We start from the raw sequence: 16,968 nt of genomic DNA, 5'->3' as shown, positions 1-16,968 counted from the left end.
TGGAGCGTTAGGTTTGACTGATAACATTCCGTTTCCATCATCAATATCAGGGGCGAAGGTTTCGGAAAGCCCTGGCAAAGGGCCAGTCTGCCAGTGCATGCCGCAGGCTTCGCTCTCCGAGCCCGGCAGACCAGACACAAACCAACCCTCGTGCATCAATCAGCCCGAGCGCTGCGCTGACAACCGCCCCGAGCCACGCCGCTCTCCGGCGGGGGCAGAGGGAGCACTGCGGCAGCGGCGCGGCGCGGCTGGCTGGCGCGGGCAGCAAGTTGCTGCCTGAAGTTTGCTCCGCGTTAGTTCGGAGGGGGAGGCCGGGAACCAGGGGTTAAAGCGGGGTGTGGGGAGGGATTCCAGGGCAGGCACCTGGCTGCGCCGGGAGGGCGCTAGGGCTCAGTAACCCAGGCCGGAGCAAGCGGGCCGAGGCCCCTGCAGTGGTGGAGCTGGGCTGTGCGGGGAAGGAGGCGGTCAGGCGGAGGCTGTTGCTGGGGGAGCTGCAGTCAGGCCTGCGTCGCTCAGGCAAGGCGCGGCGGCCGTGCCCGTTACTATGCGATCGCTTCCCTAGCGAAGGGGCGGGGGCAGGGCGTGCCCCAGGCAGGGATTGCAGCGCGCGGCACTCCGGGGAGTGGGCGCGGGCAGCGAGCGGGGTGGGGTAGGAGAGCTCGAGGCGCTGGGGGGCAAGGGCAGGGCTACAGCCAGGGGCCGCTCCGGAGGCACGAGCTGGCGTTGGGAATGAGCCGCAGAGGGCTGGGCTTGGAGCACGCAGCCAAGCTGCTGGGGTGAAGACTTCGCCTGCCACTTCCTCCCCAGGCGGCATGGAGGCTATGGAAGCCGCGGTGGCTGGGTTTCCCGAGGAGGAGGAGGTGGGTTGCTATGACTTCGAGCCGCTGCCGACACTGCTGGAGGATGAGGTGAGTGTGCCAAAGTACAGCCTCCCCCACCTCTCCTTGGCAAGAGCACCCGCCCAGCCCTGAAGAGCTCTGGCTACTGCGCGCACCTGTGGGCGAGACCGACCCTTCCCAGCTGCAAAGAGTGGCCCCGGCGCTGCAGTTGCTGGAGTAGCTTCTCTGGATGAACTTGTTTTGTGTCAGCAACTCAGCTGCTAGTTCTCTGGTCGCTGTGCTGCTGGCCTGTGCTTCCCGGCCTGCCCTTCCCTGCCTTCGGTTTGTTTACAGCGGTGCGCTGCGCAAACTACGGGAGAGCGGAAAGTGTTGACTTAACGGGGAACTAACCCTGTGGTGAACGCGGACTGGCCAGTCCAAGGGGTATAAATCAACTTTCACAGGGACCTGATCATCTTAGTTCAGTTGTAGGGAAAGAGCCGGATTCTCCTACCATTTAAAAGCTGTGAGGGAAAATTGCTTTTACTCTTCAAAGCAGTAAGTTATAAAGGAAATGTTCTGAACTATCTTCTTCTTGCAAAACTGTAACATGCAAACATCTCTGGGCAAGGATTTAAGATTAGCAGCTATCAAAAGTCTTGGAAGTCTTGTTACAAACATAGGAACTGGAGAAATATATTTAGGGGCCATACAAAGAGGCATTTTTCATGTCAATAAGATTCTCTTGCTCCTCTTTTCCTAATAATCCTAGAACCCTGTGTTCCTAATGGATTTACTCCCTCACACCTTATTTCTTGATACCCCATATTCATCATTATGATTTAACTGTTGTATCATAATTATTGTCATGTCTGCAGACTAATGTCACAAATGTTGGACTATGACTTCGTTGTAGCATTTAATAACAATGACTCTTAATCAGACAAAATCACAAAAATCAAACAAAATCCCCTTCAGTAATAAGCAAATATTTTTTTCTTCTGTAAAAGCTTAGTTGCTACCCCATAAAAGGCCTTTAACAGGCAGCAGGAAAGGCTGCTAAGTCTGTTTATACTGTTATTTGTTTAAATTAGTCATTAGTTGTGCTAAACAAACATGTAAAGATGGAGCTGACTCTAGTTCTGAGTTGTTTTGTCATACATAGTTCTACTCTTGCATTATTGATCTCTTCCTTCATAACTCAAGGAATGATTTGGAGAATGTTGCTTGCCTGGTTAGTTAGCATTTGGATAACATGGACCAGAAATATGTTAACTAGTAGTTTAGTGATGGATACATTTCACATATTGGGTTCAGTTGTTAAATAGCATTTTCTCTTGCTTCTTACATCTCTGCCAGTTTCAAGGGTAGAATCCATTAAGTGGTAAGTGAAGAGGGAGTAGTCATAGAGAAAGCTCTTAGCAATGTAAATAATTTGGAGGAGGGACTGGCTACAGTTCTTTTCACAAACTCAAGTAGGATCAGATAATCCATTTGTGGACATTGTCCGGTGACCTCTGTTTCCTTGAGCCTATCACATTGTGGAGCAGATTTGGCACAATCATTTTTGCTGTCAAGAGAGTTGAGCGTGAATCAAAATCCTTTAGCAATTTGGAAACCAATTGGGAATACCTTTTTATTCCTCAGACTGAACAAGATTATTGTCTGCTGCTGGTGTATGAATCATGATTCAATAAGTTTTCCATGACTACCCTTTGGAAGATCTCCCAGACTGCTCTCAGGATATTAAGGGTGCTTACTGACACAATTATAGCATTCTTAGGAATATTCAAGAAGAGTGATTAAAAGTTGGAGACCTAAAAGTATGGGTGGTGGAGGGGAAAACAACCTCGTAATCTCTTAAAGCGCTATAGAAGAGCTAGGTATTTATTAAATGGAGCTTGACTGCCATTCCTGGCAAGCTCCTAAAAGTCTCCATTTGACTAGATACTCTATATTCTTGTTTTGAGAAATGGTTTTTGCTGTCCGGTTTGTCTAGGAATATTTTATTTATTCTTCTCTACTCACTCTGTCAGATGCCTCTTTATATTTAAGATGCTGTCTTTCGCATTTAAGTGTGTTTTCTGGTATCGTTTACTGGTGGCAAACAAAGCATGTGCAGAGTCTGCAGAATCTAAGCTTTCATTTATCTCCCTCAAAGGGTTTCTAACCTTATGATAAAGATCTTCCAAATAGGATCTATGTGATAACACAAACAATGAGTCTACAGATGACCATAAGAAATGGCTCTAAGAGTCTGAGCTCTCCTTGACCTTTCATTTCATTGAGATGTTAACTTGAAAGCCTGATGAGCCTTGAACTTGAAGGAAAGATTTTTGAAAAATGCCTAAGAGATCTAAGAACACAAATCCCACTAAAATCAATGGGGACATGTGCTCCTAAATCCCTTAAACTTTTTTAGAAAATCTCTTCAAGATTTAGCATTAACTATTTGATTCCTAGTATCAGAGGGGTATGCCCGCTCACTTCCTGGATCCCAATAGGATCAGAGGGGTAGCCGTGTTAGTCTAGATCTGTAAAAAGCGACAGTCCTGTGGCACCTTATTGACTAACAGACGTCTGATGAAGTTGGTATTCACCCACGAAAGCTTATGCTCCAATACGTCTGTTAGTCTATGGGAGCGTTGGGGTGGAAGAGGAGCCCAATAGCATGGAATTGGGAGTTGTTACAGAGAGGGAGATGCTGAAGGAGGAAGTGGAAGAGACAGACTGGGAAGAAGAGAAAGGAGAATCAGAAGACTGAAATGGTGGTGCTTCTAATGTTGGGAATACTTTTCCCATTAAGTGATGCTGAATGCAATGATAAGTAACAAATATTAACGACTATGTTAACAAATTTGTTTTTACTCCATCCCAAAAGAAAAACTAACAAAAATCAATGGTTAGATATTTGTAAAACCTATATTCTGTAATCCGAAACGCTTTGCTTACTTTTTATAGCTAAACTCAGTTCTAAATATCTGGAATTTTGGAGGTCTGAGAAATGTCAGCTACTTATTAGAGCTTTGAGAAAATTGCTGTTATGGTCTTTTCTTGACCTAATTGTAATCAGTATGTATCCAGCTTGAAATTTTGCCCGAATTGTTTCCATTTTTTTAAAGTTGCTTGGGAAATACGTTTCTTGTGTTTACTGCTCTTATCTTGGGGTCCTTATGTTGTGTAGGATTGTTAGTTTTGATTGGACATATTCCTGGAGGTTTCATCACATGACACAGTCTTTAATTAAAGATTAATCTTTAATTCCTGGAGATTCCAGGACAATCCTGGAGGGTTGGCAACAGTAATTGTTGTGTGATAATACAGCTACTAGGCATCGCACTTCCAATCGTAGTCTTTTTATCCAAGCAGCTTCCTAAAGCATACAGTCATAGAAGTTAGAAATTGAAAGAGCCTGTCAGATCTTCCAGTGTATCGTCCTTCCAATGTAAAGTTATTCTCTAGTCTAAATTAGACTGAAAAAGGAATACTAACTTCTAAATGTCTCCAACAGAGCTTTCGCCACGTTTCTTGGAATTCCCACACACAGCCTAATAAATAGCACAGCGGTGAAGACAGCCTTAAGCTAGAAGTCATATGTTACCTTGACCATCGGGGAGCACTGGATAAACAAAAACTTGAGGCAACCATCAGGCACCTGGAAGCTGTTTATCTAAAATTTTGACTTATGGCGCCCCCCCCCACACACACACACACCAAAAAAAGAGGCCATAACGTGTGTTGCGCTACCTGAGGCTCACAAAGCAGTTACAAACACTAATTAAACCTTGCAACGTCCCCTTTCAGGAGACAGGTGGGGGAAACTGAGGCTAAAAGAGCTTAAAGTGACTTCCCCAAGGTCACACAGGAAACTTGTGGCAGAGTCGGAAAATTAATCCAGATCTCCTGTGACCCCAGTCCCTGTGTCTTTACCTCAAGACTATCCTTCCATTTTAGTGTGGTGCAGGAGTGTCTCCATTTAAAAAAATCACAAAAATACCTGTTTTCTGATGTTAACGTGAGATCTTTGCACAGGTTGACTGTTTCCCCTAAAGCACTCTTTGTGCTGAAAGTTCTTTACATTAAATACTTGGGGAGTAGGAGTGGGAAGTTAAATTCTTTGTCCTAGGAAGTCTGAGAACTTGCTGGAATCACATCAGGTTGTGTATTGTAGATGACATTTGACACAATTGGCTACAAGTAATGTCATCAAATGCAGAGTAATTTCTGAATTCATGTCTTGGCAGGAGAATGTGTCCCTTGCTGATATTCTGTCACTGCGGGATAGCTATCTTACCGAGCAAGATATCTGGGCAATTTGCCTGGAGTGTAGCCATTCTATGAAGAGCATCTCCCATTCAGCAATCTTCCAGACACTTTGCATTACTCCTGACACTTTGGCTTTTAACACCAATGGCAATGTGTGCTTCATGGAACAGCTCAGTGGTAAGTATTTATGCTTCTAGGCAATTTGTTAAAAAGTATGCAAAGTCATGCTGAGAGCATGTAATAAAACATTATATTCTTCAAACTTTTAGTAGATTTAATTAGACTGCAAAGCAGAATTTCTTGATAAATGGATGAATGGCGGTCCATATGAAACTAGATTAGATTCAGGAGCACTGTACTTTCACTATCTATACTAATACAGAATAAAGGTTTCAGATTGAATTTAGTTGGATCCACTTGTTTTCACAGATTTTTTTCCACATGAATCTATTGCACTTACATTTTAAACATAGTCAATTATGGACTTGTTCAGACATGTCTGAAAGTATGGGCAAAGCATAATCATGGTGCTGCTTCTCTCACCACTTAAATATGTCCATGAAATTACAATTATGGCTAAAGAAGATGGCTATTTGGCTGTAGATCTAGCAGTAGAATAGATGTGACCTGATAAAGCTTTCCCAGAATGGAGGATTGAGTGGTGTCTGCATGTAGCGGAATGTAAGATCTTTATGTATCATTGGAGACATGGGGATGCTGACATTCACAAAAGGACTTCTGATTTCATTGTGAGGGAAAGTCTATTATTGGATAAGATTAAATCAGCAAAAATCTCAAGAGCCTTAATCTCTTACATTGCAAGAAATGACAGCTAAGAAAATTGCACTAGAGAATGAGGAGGAAAGAACCTAGTGCCAAGTTGTAGAAGCCTCAGAGATCAGTTCCGTGCCATACCTATTCTCTTTAGGCTTTTTATTGTGTCTTTTAAACTTAATTTATTTTTAAAACAATGTCAGAATAACTACATCTGTCACTTTGCTTCCAGATTGCATTAAATGAGCCGTGTGTGTGTGTGGTGTGTGTGCGTGTTAGCCATTATTTTGGTCCAACTGTTGAAATTAAACTATATCAGGTTAAAAATCATAGTTTTAAATCAAATGTCCTAACTTGAGAGGTCATAAAACATGACATAAAGCTGAAGGTATATTTTAAAATGTATTCATTATTTGTTTGTATTTCTCAGCTTGAACAATTTTAAAATAGATTTGGCAGATTCGTGTTTGTTTTTAAGTCTAATACATTTTCATATACCCATGTACTAATCCTGTGCTGCCATATTTTGTTTAACACTGCAGGGGAAACTGGTTTTGTGTTAAAATAATTGTTTGTATTATAACTTCAATAAAAAAACACTTCTCTTCAGTTTTGTAAAAGTTCATTCTTGCAAAATCTAAATCTTGGATTGAATTTGACCTGATGTTTCTTAAAGAAACATACAGGAGCCTCACTAAAGGAGAATATGTCTAGTGGATAAAAGTTCTTTGTACTGCCAAAAATTAAGATCTTGGGGAAAGAAAGGAAGTGCTCACAAGAGGTAAAAAATCTAAGCTAAGTTCCTGGTTGTCAGCCATCAGTTAACTGTGGCCATATGCAAATACTCAGTGTATGGGTTTTTAGTGAAGCAAATTATGTGCATGGACATAATTCAAATTATTGGAAAGTCTTGATTAGGATGTTTCAAAATTCAATTAGAGTTAAAGAAACATTGCCTGTGTGTAGGAAAACTCTAAGAGGAACTTCATAATGGAAGAAGTTGGTATGCAGATGCATATTTTTAATGATTCCTCCCCTCCCCCACACACACACTCTTCTCTGTGCTTCTCCCACTTTGTCCCTATTTTTTTGTGCTATTACAATTCAGTCAAAATCAAACAACACTTTTTTTTTTACTATCTTGTCATTTCTGGAACTTTGTTGCAGTCATATTTACTCTGCTAGAAAAGGTGACTGTCTCTCTTTTAAATAAGAGGAAATGACTTGTAAGCAATTCAGGTTGTTATATTTTGCCTTTCCTTTCCTTCTAAAGAAATGATACTGTGGACTCCATGCAACAGGAAGCAAGAATACAAAAATTGCATTGTACCATGTGCCAGTAGCTGCAAATTGCCCACTGTCCCTTGGAGAGTTTCATGATTTGAAAAAGTATAAACTATAGGATTACCAAATCTAAAATAATACTCTTCTTTGACCCTCAAATGCTCCAAGACTGGTGGGAGAGGAGGAGAAAGGAAGAGAGTAATAGAAAGAATGGAAGCTGGTTCCTGCAGAAAGCTACCATATTTTGTAAACTAGTTAAAAGGATTCTGTGACCAAAGGCAATATCACCTTGTGCAGCCAGAGCCAGCTGGTGATGATGAATAAATATATGCGAACCAGACCACTTAACAGCTTTAGAGCACAAGAGCCAATGCTTCAGCCCTCTACCCAAGATCTAAGAGGAAGAATTTAGTATCTGCTTCTGTAATAGAGGAGTTTTGTGTGTCTGTTGCTCACTACAAAAGCAATTTTCCCTCTCTTGGTTTTGACACCTCCTCATCAGTTATTGGGAGTGGACCACATCCACCCTGATTGAATTGGCCCTGTCAACACTGGTCCTCCACTTGTAAGGTAACTCCCTTCTCTTCATGTGTCAGTATATTTATGCCTGCATCTGTAATTTTCACTCCGTGCATCTGAAGAAGTGGGTTTTTTACCCACGAAAGCTTATGCCCAAATAAATCTTCTGTTCTTTACAGTGCCACCAGACTCCTCGTTGTTTTTGTTATACTATGCCTTTGTCTCTTTCATATGAGAGTAGTCTACTTGGAGATGCACTAGAAAGCCGTCCAAAAACTTCAGCTCATGTAGACTGCTTGTTTCACAGTGTTTCTTACAGGACGTGAATGACATCAGCACTTCATGATCTGCACTGATGAATACAGTACAGCTACTAGATACATATTAATTTTCTGGTGCAATTAAAGGTGACGGTTGCTTTGTTCCCCAGCAGCTTAAATCAGCTGAGGTGTTCAAGCTATCACCTAGATCTAAACAACTGGATGCAGAAAGAGCTCTTAAAATTCTTAGGCTCTGAAATTTTGTTTTCCCCTGCCTCACACTGCTCTGATAGAACTTCAGCTTGACATATTGGACTCCTGTTCACCCAGACATTTGCCTGAAAGGATGGGTTGGAGAAAGATCTTTGGGGTGAGGATTTATAGCTTTTAACATCTGTCTGATTTGAAGCCTTCATTTGACATTGGGTCTGGGGTGTTAAATTTGTTATATATGTGATCAACTCTAAGAGCATTTTGTAAGTCTAAAAATTAACAATTCTCCCCTTCTAAGGGAAATAACCCAGCCTTTGGAGCCAAATCCCTCAGACAAATGGGGCAATACTACCATAGTTATACCCCCAATGACTGAGTTGCCAAATAGGCATTAATACAGCATCATGCAGCATCGCTGCTGAAATAGTCCACTTACAAGCTTTGGTCCGGCCCAACTCCTCTAATGAAGAGTTTCTTTCCTGGTCTTTCCGTATAGATTTGGCTGGAAAGTGAAGTAAGCAGCTATGTCGGCCTGCTGGTTGGAGAGGCCCACAAGGGCATCAATCATATTTGTGGTGAGAGTAGGTCAGCAATCAACTAGGTTGCATACCTTGGACATGGAGATTTGGTTCTTCCTCATCTCAGAAGATGGTAGTTACAGGTGGTGGCTGTAGAGATTTATGTAAATGTGCTCATTCTGTAACTTCTAAAAAGTAACAGACAGAAGGCAGGCTTTTATTAGCTGGCCTTGGGAAATCTCCCTCCTTTGGTTACTGGCTTGGAGTTTTGCTTCAGAGATTCCAAGGCCAGAAGGGACCATTGTGATCATGTAGTCTGGTCTCCTGTATAAGAACTTCCTCAAAATAATTCCTAGAGCACATCTTTTAGAAAAAATATCCAATCTTGATTTAAAAATTGTTGGTGTTGGAGAAACCCCACCACAACCCTTGGCAAATTGTTCTAATGGTTGTATCCTCGCTGTCAAAAATGTGCACCTTATTGTCAGTTTGAATTTGTCTATCTTCAGCTTCCAGCCATAGGTTTGTGGTGTACCTTTCTCTGCTAGACGGAAGGTGTATTATTAAATATTTGTTTCCCATGCAGGTACTTACAGTGTAGTCAAGTTATCTCTTATGTTTCTCTTTGTTAAGATAAATAGATTGAGCTCTTTGAGTCTTTCACTATAAGGCAGTGGTCCCCAAGCTGTGGGGCGCCCTCCCCCCCCCCCCGCTAGTGGGGCATGGAGGAATCGTTGGGGCGATGCAGTGGGGCCCACGTCAGCCCCCATTGGGGGTGGGGAGGGAGCACCACCGAGCTCCACCCCACCCCCAGCTCTGCTCCGGCCCTGCGTCCAACCACAGCTTCTGGCCTCGGTTTCTGGCTCTTGCCCCAGCTCCCGGCTCCACTCCTGGCCACAGCCCTAGCTGCAGCCCCGTTCCCAGCTCCCAGCCCCAGCCTCAACCCTGACTTTCTCCTCCGGCTCTGTTCCTGGCTCCAGTTACAGACCTGGCCTCAGCCCCCTGCCCCAGCTGTAGCCCCGGCCTGAAAACTTTCAGGTTCCCAGAAGGAAGGGGATTAAAAATATTAGGTTGGTAGCTTGGTGTCTGAAACGGAGGTTGTCTCTTTCTCTGAATTTAATCTTTTTGTTCCTTAGTGGAGAGAGTGATAGTTTGCTTCTTCAGGATGGTTAGAAATAAGGTACAGAAAGGCATATTTCCATATATAATCATTAAAGGGTCCTTTGGTAAGAGTTAATAGTTCCCTTACAGCACTGGAACCATCAGCTCTCTACAGAGTTGTCTTTGTAGCTTGGAGGCGTGAGAACCAACAGGCTTGTCAATTATGTACATTTCATTTTGTGACATCAAACTGTCAAGACGTGCTATATGCATATATAATTGTCAATTTCTTAATCTGGCATTTTTTTTAATAGATGATCCAGAAGGTGCCTTTGTCCCACCAGAATTTGATATCACTGGTAACACATTTGAGGCAAGTAACAGATAAAGATATAGATCATCTTGTTGTTGTTGATATTTTTACAATACTGAATGCTTATAGTTTTTCTTTAGCATATAGTTTTAATGTTTGTATTTAATGCTCATAAACAAGTATACTATTTTGGGAACACAGACTATGTATATGTGTATTAAATGGAAATTTCTAGTGAAGTAAAATGGTATGTTTATAACAGTTTTCTATATAAACAATTCTTCACTAACTGAAAATATGAAAACCCTTTTTTGCAAGAACAGTGTATTGGTCTGCCTTAAACCCCAGCTGGTCTGAATTGTTTTATGTATCCTTCATTGGTTACATTTGCTTGTTCAGAGACTAGCCATGAATTTTTATACTAAATATAACATTTGTTTGCTATCTTCTTCAATAAAATAATTCATGGTGGGGCAATCAACAATTTTATCTTTGGCTTAATGAAAAAACAAATGGATGTCTATTGCCTTGCAATCCACAAATGCTCTACATTGTTAAATTAAATTAGTGCTAAATTGTTTACAGTAATTCATTAGTCTCCCAAATCAGCCATCCCAGTGCTGTATTACAAGAATGTGTTACTTTCTATTGAAATTCCTAGATACACTATTTAATGTTTTTGGCTTGTATTTTAGATGATACCTAAATTGGTTTAATGGGCAGCATGTTTTGTTGTCAGTCAAGATACGAGGAAATCTGTTTTGTTTCCACATAATCTAATACAAATAACTTTATTTTGATGCTTGCTTATCTTTTGTATAATCAAGTTTATAATTATCTCTTGTTCAGCAAATGTGTTTTTTGTGTGTGTCTGATATAGTATAGTTCTGGAAGCTTTAGGGACAGAGTTCCTCTTCATCTCTAACCACCACCATGAACACTTGGCAATCATTATAATTACATAGGCAATCAGAGCTCAAATGTCTTGACAATCTATACTTCCAGTTTTTGGCACACACTGTGTTAGGAGGGCAGTGATAATGTTCTTTATATTCTGACTTTTTTGGGTGAGCAAGATATAGTTGATGGCTATTTCTTCCTGAGAGGCACTGAAACTTTTAGTTTTCTCCTTTAGATGAATGTCCCTGCAGCTCCTTCAAGTCAGGAGGGATAAATATTTCTCTACTCCTTATGCCCAGATAGGCCTCCTACATCTGATCAAGTCTTACTCAAGTCTTGCATTCTCATTCCAGCTTTTTGAGATCTGCATCCTTTTTCCTTTCCTACGCAACCTATCTTCTCTCCATGAGTCCAAAGGCCTTTACCTCTGGTGAGCTTGGTCTTGTGTGCCATCATGTGTAAGTCTCTGGCTGGCCAGTAGTTTGGAAGTGAAAGATTTTGAGCTTTTCTGGCCCAGAGGTACTCCAGAATGCATTGCTGCTTCCCTGCTGCCAACTCTAGGAAGTCTCTTAACCCTTCAGATGTGAGACTCCTCGCAGCTAGAACTATTGGGAGAGTTTCTAAGTTCTGAAAATCAAATGTTGGTGGCAACTTTGGTATTTGAGAATTGGAGGAGGAGTACTTGTCCTAAAATATCTCAAATCTTAGTTTTTTTAAAAGTTTTAGATGGGTGCAAGCCATTTTTTTTCCAATATAGTTTATCCATGTCTACTAAAAATCCCATAATGTCTAGTTTTATTGTTATTTAACTCTCCTGTTGTGGCAGTGCTTAGAGATTTCTGTTATATTGGACCCACTGTGTAGAGGGGGGTAACAGTAAAGAGATGGCGAGAGAGAGAGAGGGAAAACAGTTGAATATACAAGACTTCTCTTTCTTTGGTACAAAGTTAGAAACTTAAGCAGAGCTCTTATCATCCTGAGCCTGCAGAGGGACAAATTAATGACAAACTGATGTACAGTTCTCTGCACTGTACATTCAGAATCATGCTGCTTTTAGTGAAACTGAATACTTTCACTGTGTATATGTACCTTGTGTATACACAGCTGTATACTATAGATGCTCTCTTACAAGGGTCATCACTGCAGTGCAATGGTATTTGAGAGAACCCCATTTTCCCCAGTGTACTTGGATTAGGAGAGGGATCTGTATTTAAGTTATGCAAATGTTGAGTTTTTAATTGTTTTGGCTATATCTGACATCAATAAATAAATTATGGATATTTAACAGGTCTAAAGACCTACCCCAAAAATGTCAAACATATGTTTTACAAGGACACTGCTCTGGTTCCAGTGGACAGTGACATTTCAGGAAAACAAAGTATCCAGTGCACAAGAGGCTGAGAAATAAACTAATTGTAAGGCACTTATTACTTACAAGTATTGTTTATATTCCTGACCTGGTCTTTTGCTGTCTTTCAATATTTGCCTGCTTTTTATATTAAAAAAAATGCAGGTTTACTCAGCTCAGTAGCAAAGACAGTTTAGATTCTATATGAACTAATATTGAGAGACATTTCTCTTCTCTAAATCAAAAGTTTGACCTACTGTACATTTTCCCAGCTCCCTCTATCCCCCCTCCCCTTTCCTTGTATCACAGTTTGCTAGCATGGTGATCAGTGAATTTTGACCGATAAGAGAAACACAACAGAAATAGTTGAGTGTTACTGAGAGTTCTTCAATAGATTTGTTTCCATCACCAACTCAATACAATAGGAGTTTGCCTTGGGTTAAAAGTGTTGCTAGTTTCAACGGAGTTTCAAATGGCTGTTTGTCCATATCACAAAACTACCCTTCAGTCTGGGACAGTGGATCACTGAAGCACAGCCCCACATTTCTAGCATGTGATCTTGCATTTAGATGCAAGACTTAGATGTCTGCCATGTGTGAACATGGTTTGTAATTTTTTAATACTACAGCTGTTCATTTCACTCATGTGCCAACTAACTGATCTGTTTAATCCAAATCTGCATGTGCATTCAGCACTTCTTGATGGGTTTTTTTTCTGCCTATAGCAGGTTTAACATTTAGCACAGGCATTGATGATAACTCTGTGATCTCTTCCTTTTTAAGAGACGAAAACAAAGTGTAGTCGTTTATATTTTATTTTTTACCCTACCACACTTTGTAACTATAGTGAAGTCTTGAGAATAAAATCCCCAATAGGGTATGAGGGCACAGGGTGATGGCAGAGGTAGGAAGTGGGTGGGGAAGGAGTTCAGGGTCTGTGTGCTGGCTCTGCCAGTGTGGTCTCAAGCAATATCCTGATGATGCTGTGACTTCTACCAGGCTGGTCTCCCTAGACCTTGCTTGGGGCTCTAGCTTTTGTGTCAGCCTGACTGTGGGTGTCTCTATAAATTTGAAATTCCACCTGGTGGTGCTTTGGGATTGAATCCAGACCAGTAGGGGGTTGCGTCACCACCTTCCCTGCAACTCTGGGTGCCTTAAATGCTATGATGCTGTGGCTCACAGCCCTGACACCTACATCCAGAATATGAGCATGTAAGTCACACCCTGGCTTTCACTGCCCACTTACTTTTTGCAGGGTGATCCCAACACCTCCTCTGTCCTAAATTTCCCCAAAACTATCTGTTCTGTAGTGTTCAGCTCTCTTGCTGAACACAGAGACTATATGCAGCTTATTTATTTAACTGGCATTGACGACCCCTCCACTTCAGTCAGAGCACTTGGCTTATGATAAAAGTATAACAAGTTTATTAGCAAAAGGATATAGGTTTAAGTGATGCTAAGTATAAGGAATAAGGATAGAAATGACTACAGACAAATGAGTTAAATATGCTATTAAGACTTAAACTCAATTTAGCAAGCTAGAGTCTTTTATTCAAAGAAGTTTTTCTCACCTATAGTCAGTTTTCAGAGACTTTCAACCCCCTTGGTTGAAAGGTTCCACTTTTCTCAGGTATAAAAGAGCCCTGGCCTCTTGTATCTGCCCTGTAATGGATGCCAAAATAGCTTTCTGTTCTTGCTTATATCTTCCAAAGTTCAATGACCTTGCTTCAGGAGGCAGGAAGGTTTTCTGCAGCTGTGACTTCCATCCCCTGCCAAGAGTGACCATCTTCCATTCGAATTTGCCCGATGGCTTAGTCTGCCTTCCATGTACCTTAGTTGTCTCTGCCTGACCACCAGGCTGCTCAGACAAGCAAATACATATTCCTTTGTCTAGGGCAGATTGGGCTTATACATTCCCAGGGCCGGCTCCAGGGTTTTTGCCGCCCCAAGCAGCCCAAAAAAAAAAAGCCGCGATTGCTATCTCGATCTCTACCGCTGCCGCTTCAGTCTTCGGCAGCAATTCGGCGGTGGGTCCCTCGCTCCCTCGAGCAAGGGACCCGCCACCGAAGAGCCGGACGTGCCGTCCCTCTCCGTTTGCCTCCCCAAGCACCTGCTTGCTGGGCAGGTGCCTGGAGCCGGCCCTGGACATTGCTAGCCAAATGCATTTTAAGAACATAGTTCTAGCACACAGTTGCAACTCATCATATACACCCTGTACATACACCATGCAATGATTTTGGGGACCAGAGTGTTTCCAATTTGCATATGATACCATATGTGACTCCCTTTAGATACAGACTATGACAACCGTGAGTTAGTTGTAATGAGTATGTCATGCCTGACAAAAGTTGCTGACAGAGTAATGAACCATCAACGGGCCTCTGTCACATCCACCCTCCCACCCCCCCATAACTGCTGAAAGTGTGAAGAAGCTTTGTCTTGTTACTTCCCTGTCCTCTCCAAAGCCACCTCTTTGACTGCTGTGAAATGTAGGATATCTCTTTCCTCCCAAGCTGCGTGTGTGCGTGGTGGGGGCCCTGGGAGGAAGAGTTATTTTGTCCATTCCTTGGAACACTTTTTCTGATAGGAAGTAGAGCAAGGAATTTTTCTGATACTCTACCCCTCCGACAGTTCCTTGTGGGTTCTCTTCCACAGTGGTTAAATGCAGTACGCTTCCTGGTGAGACTCTTCCAGCAGTAACAGGAAATTCACATGATCCTTGGTAGTTGACTTCTGTCCAGAAAAACTTGAATAGTATAAGTGAAATTGATCAGTCTTGTTAAATTCATTCTGCTGCTTGGCAAAGAGAAGTATTGTAGCTGTCTGTCTCCATTCTCCACAGTTCAGTTTCCTGTATTTTATTCAGAGTTGTATCTGCTTCCCTCCGTGACAAAAATAACTTGCAACTTTTATTTTGGTTAGCTGTAATAGCTCTGCAATGCTGTGGAAGAGGGAGTTAGATTCTGTTCATGCATAAGATTATTAACAAAGTTCCAGTAACCAACTCTTCTTACTAATGTATTCTGTCATTGTTTTGTATTGGTTTTGCACAAATGTAACTGAAGGCAGAATATGAGGCCAGCAAAATAACAGATTTGTAATAAAGTACATCTTGGTCTTTCAGTTCCCAAGTTGAGATTGTAGGGCTGTTGAATTTGGATTTTCAAACCAGTCTTTAAGCATATTACATGGTAGTTTACTGTATATGTCTACATGTGAGATTTGGCTGTTAAGGGACGCATGTTCAAATATTAGGCTATTCATGTTTATCAGTCTGTATCTTTTTCTTTTTGCAGAGAAATGCCATCAAAAGGCAGAAAACTGCATGATCAGATTTTCATAACCCTTTTTGACAGCCTCTTTGGGAGAGCTCTTTCTGTGCAGAAGTAGTTCACTGTTTGTGCAGTGAGGTCTAGAAGAAATTAGTTTCTCTTGGTTATCTGTTGACTGGAAGAGACTGAGCCTTGCCTTGGGTCTGAGAAGCTCTCCTCAAGCTCTGTTTTAATGTGCAGCTTCCATCTGTTTGGTGAACCATATATGAGGGTAACGCCTTAGAGCTTGAGTCAATGGACACTTCAGGAAATATGGGAAATGTAGTTGGACCTTTAACATCAAATTTTCATAGAAAAGGACAAATGTATTATGTATCTAGGATGAAAGACATTGTATTGCCATCTCTTTTCATATCCAATGACAAAATGTAAGGTTGCAATCCTTGATGCTGGATTTTGGCTACTGGGATCCCTTAAAATGAACTATTTAATACTATGGCTAGGTCAAATTTGAAACGTTTATTTTCCCTAAGATTCAGAAAGTCTATATCTCTAGATATAGATATAGATGTGTGTGTATATACACATACACAGATGTGTATGTGTTCAAAAATATTTATCTATCTTGAGGATTTTATTTATAGTGTGGAGGGGAATGTGGGGGGATAGGTGGGGAGGATTTATTAATACACTTGCTTAAAATAGAACACTAATCTTAATGTAGATTCCACAAAGAAACTTGTCCATATTAATCATTTTTCTTTTATCATTTTAGTGGTGTGTCTCCTACCCAAAGTAATTCAGGTTTTATTAAATCAAGCTCGAACTAGGCGACTTGTCAACACAGATAAATTTAACCTGTTTCAGGGTTGTTTTTGCACCACATGGACCTTGGTGGGATTTTTTTTATTGATAAATGTGTTGTATAAGTGTTTTCTTAGTATTTTTTGTAGATCGCTCTAATTTTAACTTTTCCTTGCACAATTAAAAAAATCTAATTCAGGTATGAATTTAAGAGGTAACATAAATATTTTCTGCTCAACAGTTGTATAACTGCTTTCTAGGTCCCAGTCTTACTTTGTCAATTGGAAACAAATTGTGTTAGTTAATTAAGTGATAAGAGTTTCACACTATAAGTTTCAGAGTAGCAGCCGTGTTAGCCTGTATCCGCAAAAAGAAGAACAGGAGTACTTGTGGCACCTTAGAGACTAACAAATTTATTAGAGCATAAGCTTTCGTGGACTACAGCTGTAGTCCACGAAAGCTTATGCTCTAATAAATTTGTTAGTCTCTAAGGTGCCACAAGTACTCCTGTTCTTCTTTTCACACTATAAGAGTCATCTTGAAAGTAAAGAGGAAGTATTCTGGGTAATTATTGATACA

At 41.3% G+C, this 16,968-nt stretch overlaps 1 protein-coding gene across 20 annotated transcripts in view; it reads left to right on the top strand.

Moving 5' to 3' along the window:
- The first annotated feature begins 159 nt into the window (after positions 1–159).
- The window catches only part of KNDC1 (kinase non-catalytic C-lobe domain containing 1), a 111,974-nt gene continuing 95,165 nt past the window's right edge, over positions 160–16,968 (top strand). For 7 of the 20 annotated variants that reach the window (XR_010589281.1, XR_010589280.1, XM_042856776.2 and 4 more), the window contains exons 1-3: positions 573–908; positions 5,063–5,261; positions 10,068–10,126. Coding sequence is in view for 14 of the 20 variants with exons in the window: in XM_042856776.2 (XP_042712710.2) it covers positions 813–908; positions 5,063–5,261; positions 10,068–10,126 (354 nt within the window). In the remaining 6 variants the exon portion in view is untranslated. Of the gene's footprint in view, positions 293–572; positions 1,377–1,971; positions 2,571–2,891; positions 3,587–5,062; positions 5,262–10,067; positions 10,127–16,968 lie in introns of those variants that run through there. The other 13 variants (XM_042856784.2, XM_042856782.2, XM_042856781.2 and 10 more) reach the window with 11 other exon arrangements.

This window comes from Chrysemys picta, chromosome 7, assembly GCF_011386835.1.
Source record: "Chrysemys picta bellii isolate R12L10 chromosome 7, ASM1138683v2, whole genome shotgun sequence".
In the NCBI taxonomy this organism is placed as follows: Eukaryota; Metazoa; Chordata; order Testudines; family Emydidae; genus Chrysemys; species Chrysemys picta.
The sequence above is the reverse complement of the archived record's forward strand: the minus strand, read 5'-3'. Positions and strand labels throughout refer to the sequence as shown.